Source organism: Taudactylus pleione, unplaced genomic scaffold (assembly GCF_031769625.1).
Source record: "Taudactylus pleione unplaced genomic scaffold, aTauple2 ptg000003l, whole genome shotgun sequence".
Taxonomy (NCBI): domain Eukaryota; kingdom Metazoa; phylum Chordata; class Amphibia; order Anura; family Myobatrachidae; genus Taudactylus; species Taudactylus pleione.
This window is the reverse complement of record NW_028284406.1, coordinates 3,686,276-3,701,784: the sequence shown is the minus strand read 5'-3', so window position 1 is coordinate 3,701,784 and position 15,509 is coordinate 3,686,276. Positions and strand designations below refer to the sequence as shown.

Here is a 15,509-nt window from a genome sequence, read left to right as displayed (position 1 = left end):
GACCATCGCCAGTGCGAGCAGAAGCCTGCGGTTGAGTTTCTCAACCGCAAGGCCAGGAGTGATTTTGGCTCTATCAGAGCCAAAATCACTCCCACTGACATCACTAGTGATGTCAGTGGGGCCGGCTTCTGACGGTAGGCGTTCCCTTGGGAACGCCTCCGTCTGACAGGCACGCCCCCGGCACGCCCACCAAAGGGGCCGTGCTGTCAATCAACATCGACAGCACGCCCCCTTTGATCAGACACAACGAGCGAAGGAAAATCCTTCGCTCGCCGCGTCTCGCGCATGCGCACAACGGAGCTCCCTCCGTCGTGCGCATGCGCAGTGCACACCATCGACCCACTTGCGAGCGGACAGCCGCTCGTGAGTGGGTCTGAATCAGGCCCAAGGTGTGGTATATTTTGCTGACATTCATCATGTCAACTCTGATGGCATTTCGACATGATTAGAACTTCGACAAAATGGTCTAGAAGAGACTCGTCTGGTCCGGCGATGTCTTCCGGGTCTGTCGGGCAGCCGACTTCCGGCGGATCCAGAAGCGCCTAACCCTCCCCTTAGTGCCTAACCCTAACCTCTGCTGCTGGGCTGTGCGGAATGTTGGCAATTCACGTGTCGACATTTTAACGATGTCAACATTTTGACTACATCCCCATAAAACTCATATAAACTCCAAACTCCATAGTATATCGGAAAAATTCAAGTCACAGGAATTAGGAGAACTTTAAAACTCCAAGACAAAGGGATAGTGCTCATATTCTCATCTAGATCATCAGGGTAACTCCGTGCCTGTTCGCTAGATGTGTTTTTTTGGTGCCTAACCCTGACCTACCCCTCCCCGCACCCTAAACCTAACCCTTCCCCCTTAGTGCCTAACTCTAACCCTCCCTATACTTACCATCTGGATTCTGGAGCTGGGATCCCAACACTGTCGGGATTCCGGCGCCGGTATTTCGACCGTCTGCATCCAGAACGCCAGGATGCTGACTACCTCCCCATTATATACCTTTTATCTGTGTCTCGCTCTCTCTCTCTCTCTGCCTGTCTATATCTATCTATCAATCATTCTATCCATTTACACACAGATCAGCAGATAGGAAGATGCGATGAACGTCGGCTTGGGCGTACACACTATACGATGTGTACGATATACCTTGCCGATCCGCGCGTCGCAACGATATATCATAAGATATACCGTATAGTGTGTACTCGTCTTCAGAAATAATCGATGATGATGCAAAGTTATACAATGAAATCCAGTATTTGGTCATTAGGGGTTACTGCAATCCTTGTTGGTAAATGCAGCCAGATAAACACAAATACAGCGATTACTCTGCTGCCTCGGGCCTGGATATTGCTGCTGTGGTAAGATAGATGTCTGTGCAGCAGCGTATCACTGGTGCGAGGCTTGGGAGGTTCATGCGTGTCATGGAGACATCAGTTTGCGGCTTCCTCTGAGATAGACCTAGACCACCCGTGTCTCTCCATCTGTTGTGGAGCTGCAAGTCAGCAACGGGAGACACTCTGGTCTGCTCTAAGGCGGGTACTGGGAAACCAGAATTACAGAGGAACAATCTATTTCGTATTGTAATACGTAAATCTCCTCTTTTCTGCTACACAGCTGTGACGGCCCTTCTCCCCATGGATGTGTTGAAATCATCCCTAGCAAGAAGCGGGTGTTTAAATTATGTTTTTAAACCATTAGGCAGTAGAGCAATGTTTGCAGATATGTCCTTATACACTGTGGCTTCATTCGCGTCAAATAGCCCCGCCCGGCGCCAGGTCTTTCTCGCTGAAAATGTGCGTCCTCTTCGCATAAAAAATAAACCACTGGGAGTGACATAACTGCATGACTAGCTCACAGTGAGCAATTTGATGTGCGACATTTGTACGGGTTGGGTACGGGATCCCAGTGGTGAGAAATCCGAAACTGGGTTGGAATACCAACACTGACTGGCAAGTACCCTACCCCTAAACCTAAAGCAGCCTAACCCTCTCTCCCCGCAGCCCAATGCCGCGTATCCACTAGTAGATACCGGCACGATTACGACATCGTAATCGTACCGTCGTTTCCCTAGGGGTGCAGTGCCTACACTGAACGATGTGTTGTACAGTGTTGGCACCATCAATCATCTCCGAAGATGGCCAATATGTCGCTATCGGCTGATTGACCAGCATGTTCGGGTGATGATTAATGTCGGAAATGACCAGCGGGAGCGCGCATTGCTGGTCGTTTCCGACATTTACATCCCCGATGTGTGCCCGATTACTAAACGATTGCACGATTACAATGTCGTAATCGTGCAGTCGCTCTGTGTAATCGGGTAGTGGATACCGGCATAACACTAATCCTCCCCCTATTGCCTTACTCTAACCCCTAACCCTCCCCCTAACCTCAATACTTACCATCGGGATGTTAGCGGTTGGGATTCCGGCGCCAGGATTCTGACTAGTTACGATTCCGGCATCCTGACAGCCAGAATTTCAACTACATCCCATTTGTGCATCTGTGCGGCTGAGTCTGAACCTGTGTAAGAAGAGTTCTGATGCGAACGGACGCGGCTTTTCCTCACGCCGAGCTTCATCTGCGACTTTTTACGTGTGTGAAACCAATTCCTGTGCGGTTAATGTCGCAATCCCAGAGACTCTAGTTGCCTTTTGCTCCATCTGCGATGCGTACGAGACATGAAATGTAAAGAAAAGTATGGTACGCTACTCCTCTGTCTCGCGGCGTATACCGTACAGACGCTAGGTGTATAAGGCCACATCTGTACGCATCACATCAGTGCCTCTGGCAAGTTCAGCACACATCTCCTGAAACTATCTGTGCTGCTTGCGCTTTCTGAAGATCTGATTGGCTAATAGTTGTTTTATCCTCAACTACATACCAATGGGGACCGACATAGACATATAGGAGATGAAGAATGGTAATAAATTGGTGCTCAGGCCTGAGTCTGCTGAACCTTCTAAAAAGGCTGGAGACCATTGCGGATCCATCTCAGAAAGGCTTAGCTTGGCCATTAATATGGATTTGTATTTGCTCCCTGCAGGGTAACACGGTAGAGCTACCCGAGGAGGAGAACACACCAGAGAAAAGAGTTGATCGGATTTTCGCAATGATGGACAAGGTGAGAGAGATGGTTACTTCCTAGGGATCAGACGAGCTATTGTATAGAGGGATGCCGGTTAGCACGGCTCGGGGCCGGTGTAATGTTAATGACCTGTCTTTTTACTGCTTTCATTTTTTTTTTAATCACAGAATTCAGATGGAAAACTGACTCTGCAGGAGTTCCAAGAAGGATCAAAGGCAGACCCCTCGATTGTGCAGGCACTATCTCTGTATGATGGTTTGGTATAGGGACCACCCACCACAACTATGTGTAAGTAAGTCCTGGGGGGTGGGGGGATTCTGCTCACATAAACCATAAGCGCTCTAATAAAACAGAGCAAACATGCAAATCCAATGGGGACATTTATGACCACTGCAGAAAGATGATGTTATCTCTTAACACCAATCAGATTCTCTTTTGTTTTTGTTTGTGAAAATGAATGCATGCATGTGATTGGCCGCTATGCATCAAAGCACCTGTTTCCGGTGTAACACTTCTGTCTCATGGTGGTGCGAGAGCCTCTAATGATGACGGTCAGTCTATAGTACAGATGTGTCTTTGCGCATCTAGCCTTAATACGCCATGCAGCGCAACTTGCCAGGCGTGAGTGAGTCGCCAGGTCCCGTACAACTCTGCTAGCGTCAGGCCTTCTTTTTTTTTTTAATGAAAATGTATCTAAATCTCAATGTGATGAAAGTAGAACGCACCAGGAGACTGTGCCGATTACTTTCTGTGTGCAACCGAGTCTGTAAACATGACTTGACATGGAAAATGCTGCCTACCACCATATAATATCTTCTGATAAACAACCACAGGAATATCCCTTTGGAAGAACCTAACTCTTCCCAAACATCCCGATGCTCACAGCTTTGCATCACCGTCTTAGCTGTCCTACATAACACTAACGTGACGACTTCGGTGTGAATCCCAGGTGAAATTACACTGATGTCATTGTGTGATACTTAGTAGCTGACTCATTTACAGCTGTCCTATCTCTATATGTAGCAGGTCTACTCAGGGCCGGATTAAGGGGGGGGGGGGGTGACAGGGCAGGTCATCCCTGGGCCCCCACACGTAAAGGGCCCCCACACCCATCGGGGTTATAGTGGGCCGGAGGAGACGGAACCAGTTCTGCCTCCTCCCGCCCACCTCAGCCCGGCGCTGCAGGGAGGCTCCATTTGCCAGACGCCCGCTGAGATTTTGTAACTAGCGGGTGCCCGGCTACCTAGTCCCCGCAGCGCCAGCCGGAGCCGGCTCCCGCAGTGCACTATGGGAGAGACGTCATGACGTCTCTTCCATTGTGCAGAGGAGCAGCTGGACGGCAGCGGACGCGGGATCGGGGCTTAAGGTACAAGCGGCTTTAATACGGGGGCATTAATTAGGGGGCATTACTATTGGGGGCTCTACTACTTGGGGGCAAGGCATTATTACTGGGGCACAACTACAGAGGGAGCATTACTAGTGGAGGCACTACTACAGGGGCATTACTACAGAGGGCACAACGGGGCATTACTGCTGCGGGTATTTATACAGAGGGCACTACTACAGGGGGCATTACTACTGCGGACATTTATACAGAAGGCCCTCCTACAGGGGGCACTACTATTGGAGGCACAACCACAGGGGACACTACCACAGGGGGCATTACTATTGGGAGCTCTATTACTTGGGGCATTTATACAGGGGGCACTACTAATGGGGGTATTGCATATGGGCACCACTCCTGGGGGCACTACTGGGTGCACTGCATAAAGGGCATGCCTACTGTGGGCACTGCCTAAGGGGCACCACTACTGTGAGCTCTGCATTAGGTCCTCATTGCGCATACCCCCAGTTCGTCCGCATTTAATAAGGGCCCCCACATGTTTGTTGCCCAGCGGCCCCCACAGACCTTAATCCGGCCCTGGGTCTACTGTCTCTTTTATCTGGGAGACACACACACATTACCAGCTGTATCTGCAAGCAATGTGTCTGGGCTGCAACACCACAAGGGGGAGCTAGAGTGTCAGGCTCATCGCCGTACAGTCAATAGATATGTCTCTCTACTTGCTGGGATTGTGTATTGTACTGTGCAGTTTGTACACCGTAACGATGAGCAAAGTGTTAGAATTGATAGTGTTAGAAAGTCACTGCTGTGCGTAGTGCGTGTTTCTTAAACATAGGAGAAGGCAGACAGAAGCTGTAATAGAAGCCATGAATATATAGAGAATTGTACATTAAAGAATCACTGTTTTTTTAGTTCTTTTACCCCTTGCTGGACTATCCTGTCCTCCTTCTTTAATAACTGACCTCTGGTTGCTGCATACTAGATGCTGATGGTCTCTGAGACATCACTATGACCTTTAAGGAGCCACTGGACAGTGTGTAAAGAAATCGGCTTTTAGCAATGAACGCTGCCTTGGGCAGGCAGTGCAAATCTTCAATGCATGGGCGCTGTGTAGTGAATGTGACGTCTGATTGGATAGAAGTCACGGCCAGTCCAATCAGGCGCCCCATTCACTGCTGCTTCCCAGTCCATTAACACTGTGGAGGAGATGTCAGTCCTTCTATAGAGGACAAGTGTAGGTGTTGCCTATAACAACCAATCCTATTGTAGCTGTCATTGGTCTAGTGCAGTGGTTCTCAAAAAGGTCACGTTTTCCAGGTTACGCAAGCAGGAGCACATGTGAATTCATTACTCACTGACACATTTTAAAAGAACCCCGAGAGGGATCTAATAGGTTCCCTGCCAGCGTCTTCAACGACTCGCACATGCACAGAAGAACTCCCGGGTCATGAACCCGGATGTCCCACCACCACAAAGGACAGCTCTTAGCTTAAATCATCACGAATATGGCGTTACTAAATGGCGGTATGCATGCAGTTATTGGCGGGATGTGCGATGCTTGATGCTTTCCACCCCAATGATAATTCTGCTTTTCCAATTTCCAGGTTTGTCTCACCTGGAGGCTCCATTCTGGTAATGTCCTATGGGTATTATGCACAGTGGGCCTGATTCTGACCCGGTCGCCAGCACTGTGCGCTCACAACCGGGTCGATGGTGTGGCAGTGCACATGCGCACGACGGAGCCGGCTCCGTCGTGCGCATGCGTGAGACCTGGATAGCGACGGACAATCCGTCGCTCCGGGTCTTGTACCAAAGGGGGCGTGCTGTCAATGTTGAGTGACAGCACGCCCCCTTTGGTGGGCAGGCCGGGGGTGTGGCTGCCCAGACAGAGGCGTTCCCATGGGAACGCCTACCATCTGGTGCCAGCCCCACTGACATCACAAGTGATGTTAGTGGGAGTGCTTTTGGCTCTGTTAAACCACAAGGGTCTCGTCGCAAGCCCGATGGTCTTGACCATCGCGAACATCATCATGGCCGCTCGCTATAACTGTGGGTGGTCACCCACAGCTATGCGAGCGGCCAGGAGACCGCTCTAAAAAAACAGAGGGCCGGCCCTGATTCAGAGCGAGCGCTCTGTCAGAACGTCCGGCTCTGAATCAGGCCCAGAGATTGGGGTTGTCCAATTGCCCATGTATGAATAGAGCAGAGGTTCTGATGCTGGTTACATGTAAGTTTACATCTGCGGATTACAGTCATAGTTGCTCATACCATAAATAACCCGCCAAGAATCTGCCATCACTCCTTGCCATGTATGCGAGGAACGGATAATATTAGGAAATAATCACTGTATAATATAATAATCACCTCAGGAGGCACACGTTTAGTCGGATTTCTGCTCGCACCTCAGGAGGCACTCGTTTAGTCGGATTTCTGCTTGCACCTCAGGAGGCACTCGTTTAGTTGGACCTGCTCGCACCTCAGGAGGCACTCGTTTAGTCGGATTTCTGCTCGCACCTCAGGAGGCACTCGTTTAGTCGGATTTCTGCTCGCACCTCAGGAGCCACTCGTTTAGTCGGATTTCTGCTGGCACCTCAGGAGGCACTCGTTTAGTCGGATTTCTGCTCGCACCTCAGGAGCCACTCGTTTAGTCGGATTTCTGCTCGCACCTCAGGAGGCACTCGTTTAGTCGGATTTCTGCTCGCACCTCAGGAGGCACTCGTTTAGTTGGACCTGCTCGCACCTCAGGAGGCACTCGTTTAGTCGGATTTCTGCTGGCACCTCAGGAGGCACTCGTTTAGTCGGATTTCTGCTGGCACCTCAGGAGGCACTCGTTTAGTCGGATTTCTGCTCGCACCTCAGGAGCCACTCGTTTAGTCGGATTTCTGCTCGCACCTCAGGAGGCACTCGTTTAGTCGGATTTCTGCTCGCACCTCAGGAGGCACTCGTTTAGTTGGACCTGCTCGCACCTCAGGAGGCACTCGTTTAGTCGGATTTCTGCTCGCACCTCAGGAGGCACTCGTTTAGTCGGATTTCTGCTCGCACCTCAGGAGGCACTCGTTTAGTCGGATTTCTGCTCGCACCTCAGGAGGCACTCGTTTAGTCGGATTTCTGCTCGCACCTCAGGAGGCACTCGTTTAGTCGGATTTCTGCTCGCACCTCAGGAGGCACTCATTTAGTCGGATTTCTGCTCGCACCCTAGTCAATTGAAAAGCTCCAGCACTTATTCCCAGCGCTATTCAACGTCGCATTCAATTGAATTCCTCCCATTGTACAGTTGCAAATGTACATATTGCACCCTTAGCTGAAAATTACACGTTTCACTATTTTTGTTTTTTACAGATCTAGCCTTGTGTAACTCTCTATAAGGCTGTCGAGACAGCCGCAGGGCCTGGGTAGGACATCAAATTTTGATGGTTTAACATCATGTTTTGTCCTATGAATGTAGTGTTTTTAGCATTCGATGGCGAGTTTCCGATGGCAGCCATCGAATAGTGTGGAAGTAATGGCCATTCAATGTTAAAATGCAGCTGAATTCAGCTGTTTACAAATGCACAAACATGTTTTGTTTTTTTGCTTGTGCGCGAACAATCGCAATCTTTCTTCTATTGAATTCTTTTGATGCGGTGGTTACCATCACATTAAAAGTTTTGATGTTTGAAGCCCAGCCATCTTTTGAGGACGGGCTTCCAATGTTCATCCCTAGGCCCAGGTACTGAAGGGGGCGTGGCCAAATCATGCCCGTGTGGCCACGCCTCCTCCAAGAATGCGCCCCTGTAATGCTAATAAAGTTTGTGTGACTTTTTAAGTAGTTTTTCGCTTGTCCTAGTCCCACAGTCATTAATACTCATGTCATGTTTTTTCCCCCAGATGTCCTGGGTAATATATCCTTCCTGTGCCACCAGACCATGTCAGCAGCTTATCTCCCTCTTTCCAATCACTCCCACATGATGCAAGGACGAGGACTTCCATTACAGAGGCCCTCTCCTCTCCGGAGATCCTTTGCTCGGGCGCTGGTGGTCTCTGGAGAGAGCAGGAACGCCATCCACACAGCTACGCCACTTGTACCAAACGTGCTTCAGTTTTCCTGACGTCCCAACTCCTTCCTGCTGCTTCTTGTCTTTCCTTGCACTCTGAGAGGATTGCCTATACGCAAAGAACAACCGGCCCCTTCACTCATGATCCCGGACTACGTTCCAGCGTATCGCCCTGGGAGTTCACAAATCCTCCAACATAATGACTGGGTAATGGAGGAGCAGCGGCAGATGTAGATGGTGGCAGGAGAGGACGTAAGAGACTAATAAAGCTTGTTTGAGTCTTGCAGCAGTTAAGAGACTAGGAAATTCTTTGGGACATCCCAGGGAAATGCGAGTAGAGGACGTGGCTGGTTCTGTGTCTATGTCCTATGCACGGCAGTCTTTGGGTCAATTTACATGATGCTGAATTGTTTTTTTTTTTGTTTTTGTTTTTTTTTGTGTATAAGTGATTTTTTTTTTTTTTAAACATATATGTATAGCTTTATCTTTTTATTTATTTTTAATGTAGTTGTCACCTGCTTTTATCAGGTAGATGAGGGGAAAAAATGCATTTTGGATGCAATTCACCTCATCTTTTGGGTATTTCATAGTCCATTAATGCACAAATACCTTATGCAACAAAAGGGTTAACAAGAACGTGACAACTTTTTATTAGGTCAGTCTGGAAGGAAATTGACCCTTTCATTTCTCCATACTTAAGAGGGGAAAACCATGTTAATTAGGCTCTTAAACTAATATTTGAAATAATATCGTAGATTTTATTTTGCGGGTGTCTTTTTTTTTTTTTTTTTTACAGGCATAATTGGAGTCATTCGCATGGATGAGAAATGCATGATACAGTGAAACGGCTGAAATCTCATTGGTGTGCCCTGTGCAGTACCTTCTCGGCCACTTCCAGGAGGCGCTGTTAGTATTGCTGGATAGGACTGGCTGTCCTTCAGATCATGTACCTGCTTTATACTGCAACATACCATGTGGCTATCAGTGCTACCTGTAGTTTATTTAAGAAGTGTCAGTACTTCGGCTTAAAGCCAGTACAAAGAGCCTTGCAGAACATGACTAGCCCAAGCGACCTGGTCTTTGTCTGCTGTAACTAGGGTGAATATATATATATATATATATATATATTCTATATACACATATATACATACAGGTCAGGAGCAGTGAAAGTTAAAATCTCCAGACCAATTTTTTTTTGTTATGTGCACACATAAGTTATCTGGCTGATTCACACATGTGATGCAGAGTACAACTGAAATCCTAGACTTGGGCTCCTATCTCCACTAATGTGGGAGAAAAAACACCCAGTAAGAATATATCTAATTAACTAGCGTTTAGGAAAACCGAACAGGTAGTAAAAGTACGGCCACAGTAATTCGCTCTTTTTGAGCGAATTACTGCAGCCGTTCTTGTTTTGAGAATACAGAACAGGTAGTACAAGTACGGCTGCAGTCATTCGTTCTTGGCTCGTTAGATAAATGCCTCTAAATGACACGGCACTACAATTTGATGGCTTCTGAGGTAAATAGGTAATGGACCTTTTGTAGGTATTGTGTAGGATTTGGCTTACTTAATCAGAGGCCTAGAACAATAACAGGTCCCTTTTGGCTATAGCAACAAATAAAAAAGAATTGTTTGCTGATCAACATAATACATATATTGGTTTTTTTTTTTGTATTTTCTGTGGTTCTAAACCACATGAGGGAAAAAACAAAACAATGAAAAAGTCCTTATGTGTCCAGGCCTATACAGTCACTCACACAGAGTCTAAGAAGCCATTTTGTGTGCTGAGCCAAATGTCATCCTAGCAGGCATGGTGGTTCAGTGATGTCACTGGATCTTAGTAAATATGTAGGCCATATTTGTTTACCTCATTAAGGGCCTGGTTGTGCCGCGCAGGTGTCCCCTATATAAGAAACTGTTAATACATAAATGTAGTGGGCTTGGTCGTATAAGGTCCATGTCGTGGGCGTGTCAGTGAAAGTGGTTGCATACACAGACACCTGAACGCTCACATGTGAGGCCATACGCTGACTGAGAAATTGCACCAGCCTTGGGTCTGGTGTAAATTTTTATGGTGGCATCTAAGGACAGACCAAGCGCTATTACAGCGGGCGCTGAGAGTGGGTGTCTCAGTCTTTGCACATGCGGATGCACACGAGGGGAAGGACTTTTTAGCTGTATTTTTACATAGCCGCAGACGGAGGACCGCCAATAGACGCAGCTGCCTACCATAATAACAATGACCTATTTCGCACTTAGGAATCAACTATAGAGAATACGTGACTAAAGAAGATTTGAGTATGACCTCTGAACAGTAACCACATGCTCTGCTTAAAGTTTCCTACATCCTCCAATAAAATGGCTCATTAATGACCTCTGCACCCGTAAATCATGGCGATGCTGTTACTATAACACGGATGATTGAAGCATACTTACGGGTGCTAAACCAGGCTCGTAATGAGTCTGCCATACAAGAAGGCTCAGGTGTGTCTAGTAGTACTGCACGGGTTAACCCAGGAGAAAATATGTAAAGTGGGGGAGTTCTATAAATATGTGCCAACTCTTGTACCTTGTAGAGACTGAGATCCATCACTGGCGCACTACGTGGAACTTTGCCAAAACAAAAAAAAACAAAACGCCATTTTTCTTTTTATGTGGAGCATAAATTAAAGCACCCGGCATCCACAGACTTTGTTGTGTTATTATAGTAACGTCAGATTCTGTAGTGGGAGGTGAGCATACTGTGTAAGTTCCTACACAAACCCATTCCTTTCTCCGGATGAATAGACATCACACAGTATTTCCAACTTGACCAAGTCTTCTTATAGAGTCTGGGGAGCAAATACCCTGTTGCTGCCTGACAAAGCAAGACTTGCATGAATGTAAATTTTTATTTTGTTTTTCTTTCATGATCGGACATTTGATTTGGCTGCACGTTTTCATGGTTTGAATTTGAATTAAATTCAGCCCCTGTTACCACTTCTTTGCAATCTTTTAATACTTCCTAATCTCTCATCTGCCGATGTGAGAGTGTCTTTGTTGCAGGATACATCTTTAGTGCATTGTTTTACTGTGTACCTGTATTCTAATACCCTACACGTTTTATGCGTAATTGGCAACTGTTGGTGAGACTACTGAGAGTAGGCAATTTGCCCACAAGGAGGCTTACCCGACATTCAAATAACTTCAAGCCACACCCACCACAGTAAACCAACCGTGAACCAAAGTGCGGCAATGCAGTTAGCACTATTCTCCCTGCCACAATGGTTTTCTAAGTACCGGCATCCCTTGTGTCTGGATATTGACTGTATCCCATATATAATATAGGCAAATCATTTTTTACGGTCATTTTTCAAAGGCCTTTGTATAACTGTCCTTGGTTCTTTACCCTCCCTGGCAAATGTAGTGAAAACGGACTCCAAAATAGTAACATTGTAGGGTTTTGTATTGTGTAGTTATCAATAGATCTCAGACGCTAGGCCTGATTCAAACCCGGTCGCTAAGCTGCGCTCTCTCGTAGCCAAAAGGGGCCGGGTATGCAAATCCCGCGATCGCACTGTCTTGCTTAAGGACACCCTCTATGTCTTATAGAGCGATGGCAGTGAGCATACGCCGGAGTATGAAGCCGCCCACCTTTCTCTCCTAGCACATGTAATCTCCAGGAAGTGTGTGATTAATCGGGAACATAGAGACCCATCGGAGCTGCACGCAGCACTTGCGATAGCCCCTACCCCACCGCAAGCACTGCGATCAGTTCAGGCTAAAATACAAACAAGTGACTTGTTCAATGACGCTACTTTGCTAATTATGCACACCCATTAAACTCCGTTTTGACGCTCAGACACGCCTGCGTTCGCACATCCACTCCCCCGTTCACAAGCACCTTCCCGTTACCACCCACAAAAGGCGCAATCTGTCACTCAAAGTAGCGTCCAGTCTGTGTACTATGAGCACACGATTCCTGGCCGCAGTGACTGGTACTTTGCCGCATAGTGTGCGTTCGCAGCTTAGCGACCGGGTCTGAATCAGGCCCACTGTCCGGGTTGTTTTAACGTCCATGTCTATCCTTTTTTTCTTTCAGTGAAGCTGCAGGGTGTTACATGCCGGCCATAGCTCTACCACAGAGATTAATGGACTTTGGCCAACCACCCTAAGTGCCACAGTGTAAGCACAAATCTTGGCTTCAGACAACATGGGGCACTGGGAATTTGCGGAACTGTTCAATTTTTGAGAAGGGGTTGTCCAAATTATCTTTTGATAATTTCCTAAAGATTGTAAATTATACATTTTGAGAATGTTACATTCGTGGCAACTCTACCACTTTGTGCTCAGTATAGAACTTCCTATCAATTAGAAACTAAGGGCCTGATTCAGAGCCGATCGTAAGCGGCCACTCGTTCGTTCCGAGCAATGTTTGCCCAACTGCGCGTGCGTACGGATCGTAATACACATGTGCGAACCAGTCAGTGCGGCCGAAAATCGTTTGTTCGCTAAATAGCGAATGCCTGCTAATATGAGTGACAGGAGGAGGCGTATGTGGGTGGTAACGGGAAGGTGCTTGAAAACGGGGAGTGGAGATCAGAACGCAGGCGTGCTTAAAGGTCAAAACGGGCGTTTTATGGGTGTGCATAATTAATACAGCAGCTTGGCTGACCACGTCACTTGGTTATTTTATAGTCAGAACTGCAGGCAAATTTGTGGTAAGAAAAACCAACCACAAGAATAGCGAGCAGTTCATACGCTGGTCGATGTACTCGATTAATCTAATAAATAGCGGACATGACGTAGGATGCGAGCGGCCAGGGGGCGTAGTTATCCAAAAAACGACCGCAAGTTTTGTTCACTCGTTCAGACATAGAGGCGTGAACAGACCGCAAAGAGCGAACGGTTCATTTGAATAGCCACCCCTTTTTTTGGAACGAACGACGGCAAATAGCGACCGGCTCTGAATCAGGGCCTAACTACTGAGTTGTTTTATTTATTTTTTTGAAGATTCTGGGTGTGGTTTAGACGGATCGGGTTGGTACTTATTTTGTTCCGATTCTGCCTGTCTCAATGATGGGAGGTTTGCAAACATACAGTAACCCAGGGCAGCAATTCAATTTTGAATCCGTAAAATCCAATTAAGACAATGGAAACAGTCTTTTATTAAATAACCATCTATGGGTATTACAAACTGCTTTACCAAAGGCAGCAGAAAATGAAATAATTTTGTTAGTAAGGGATATTTAAAAAAAATAAAATAAACATAATATTTGGTAATTAAAATTTTTTTAATTTTTTTTTATTTTTGAATGCATTAAATTTTAAAAATATAATACAAACTTTGACTTGACTAGAGAAAAACAGCTCTATTTGTGCTATTTAATTACTATAGATAAAAATAACCACAAAATGCTGTGTATGGGTAACAAGATTGTGGGCAATTTCAAATAGCCACGATGTTCTAAAACGCAGTGCGTGACAAATTTCTGGCTATTACGGTTGGAAACTCTGCCTTATTTTCTGAGCAGAAACGAGCAAATTTTGTTCCCTAATATCCCATGGAGTATTAGCATGAGAGGTTGTATCGGAACCCCACAGCTAATTGAATCGGCCCATTTATCTGGGCGTGGTTTGATGGCTTAAGGGTGTGGTTTATTTTGTCCCTACCTTTTAATTCGGTAATGCAAGAAGTTTTGTAATGTGAATTTGTATAGACCTGTTATTTTGTAAACTATCAGAACTCTGTTCACCCTGAAGCACTCAATTCCGCCATTTTATTTTTTTATGCCTGTCTTGCTGCTTTCTTTACAGTCGAAAGTTTAACCAACAAAAAAAAAATTATATAATTTTAAATCAAGGCTGAGAATTAAACGTGTCAGGTGAAAATAAATACTTGTTTGTCAGTGTTAACATCCGCATGTGGTATATGCTATAAATATGTAAACATACAAATATTTTTAACAAAATAAAGAAAAAAAAGGGACTAATCTACTCTGTGCAATGCTTATATTGTGACTTGTTTTTAAAGAGAAATTGTAAATTTGTACGTTGTTTTTTGTTTTCTTCATTTTATTTATTTTTTATAAATATTCAATAAAACACAGATATCATTCTGCACATTAAAAATTAAAGTTACTCTGCAATTTTGCATTAATTAACATGTGTGGGATCCACCAGTATTTCTTTCTTTGCTAAAGTCAATTGAATTAATTAGTTGCTAAAGGGTGTGCATAGCCTGCAACAATTCTAAAAGGTATTCCAAATAAACTTTGCTGTGACTAACACAGATTACACTCAATGTGGGAGACCTTGGAGCAATCCAACCCATGGCATGTTATGTTTACAGAATTTATAGAGCACTTTTTTTACTTTTAATACCTTTTTGTTTTAGTAAATATCAGCTCAGTCCACCCCAGCAGATAGTGCCCACCCTCTAACTATATCACTGCCGTATGACACAGAGCATCAGTAACGGTCATATAATGCAGAAAGCATCAGTGACCAGCCGCCATATAATACAGAGAGCATCAGTGATCAACATATAATACAGAGAGCATCAGTGACCACCATATAATACAGAGAGCATCAGTGACCGCCATATTATACAGAGAGCATCTGTGACCGCCGTATAATACAGAGAGCATCTGTGACCGCCATATAATACACAGAGCATCAGTAACTGTCATATAATGCAGAGAGCATCAGTGACCGGCCGCCATATAATACAGAGAGCATCAGTGATCGACATATGATACAGAGAGCAATCAGTGAATGCCATATAATAGAGAGCAATCAGTGACCGCCATATGATACAGAGAGCATCAGTGATCGACATATAATACAGAGAGCAATCAGTGACCACCATATAATAGAGAGCAGTGACCGCCATATAATACAGAGAGCATCAGTGACCGCCACATAATACAGAGAGCATCAGTGACCATATAATGCAGTAGAGAATGATCGCCATACAATAAAAACTGTATTTTTTATCACCTTACAATATCACTTCATCAATAATTAACCCCTCCTAAATTATTAAATACTTCAGCT

General features: G+C 45.7%; 1 protein-coding gene across 1 annotated transcript in view; it reads left to right on the top strand.

Moving 5' to 3' along the window:
* Positions 1–14,616, top strand: part of NCS1 (neuronal calcium sensor 1) — a 109,520-nt gene extending 94,904 nt beyond the window's left edge. Inside the window, exons 6-8 of the mRNA XM_088466937.1 lie at positions 3,048–3,125; positions 3,257–3,377; positions 8,302–14,616. Of these exons, the coding sequence (XP_088323063.1) occupies positions 3,048–3,125; positions 3,257–3,355 (177 nt within the window). The 3' untranslated portion in view covers positions 3,356–3,377; positions 8,302–14,616. The remainder of the gene's footprint in view (positions 1–3,047; positions 3,126–3,256; positions 3,378–8,301) is intronic.
* Positions 14,617–15,509: the final 893 nt, after the last annotated feature.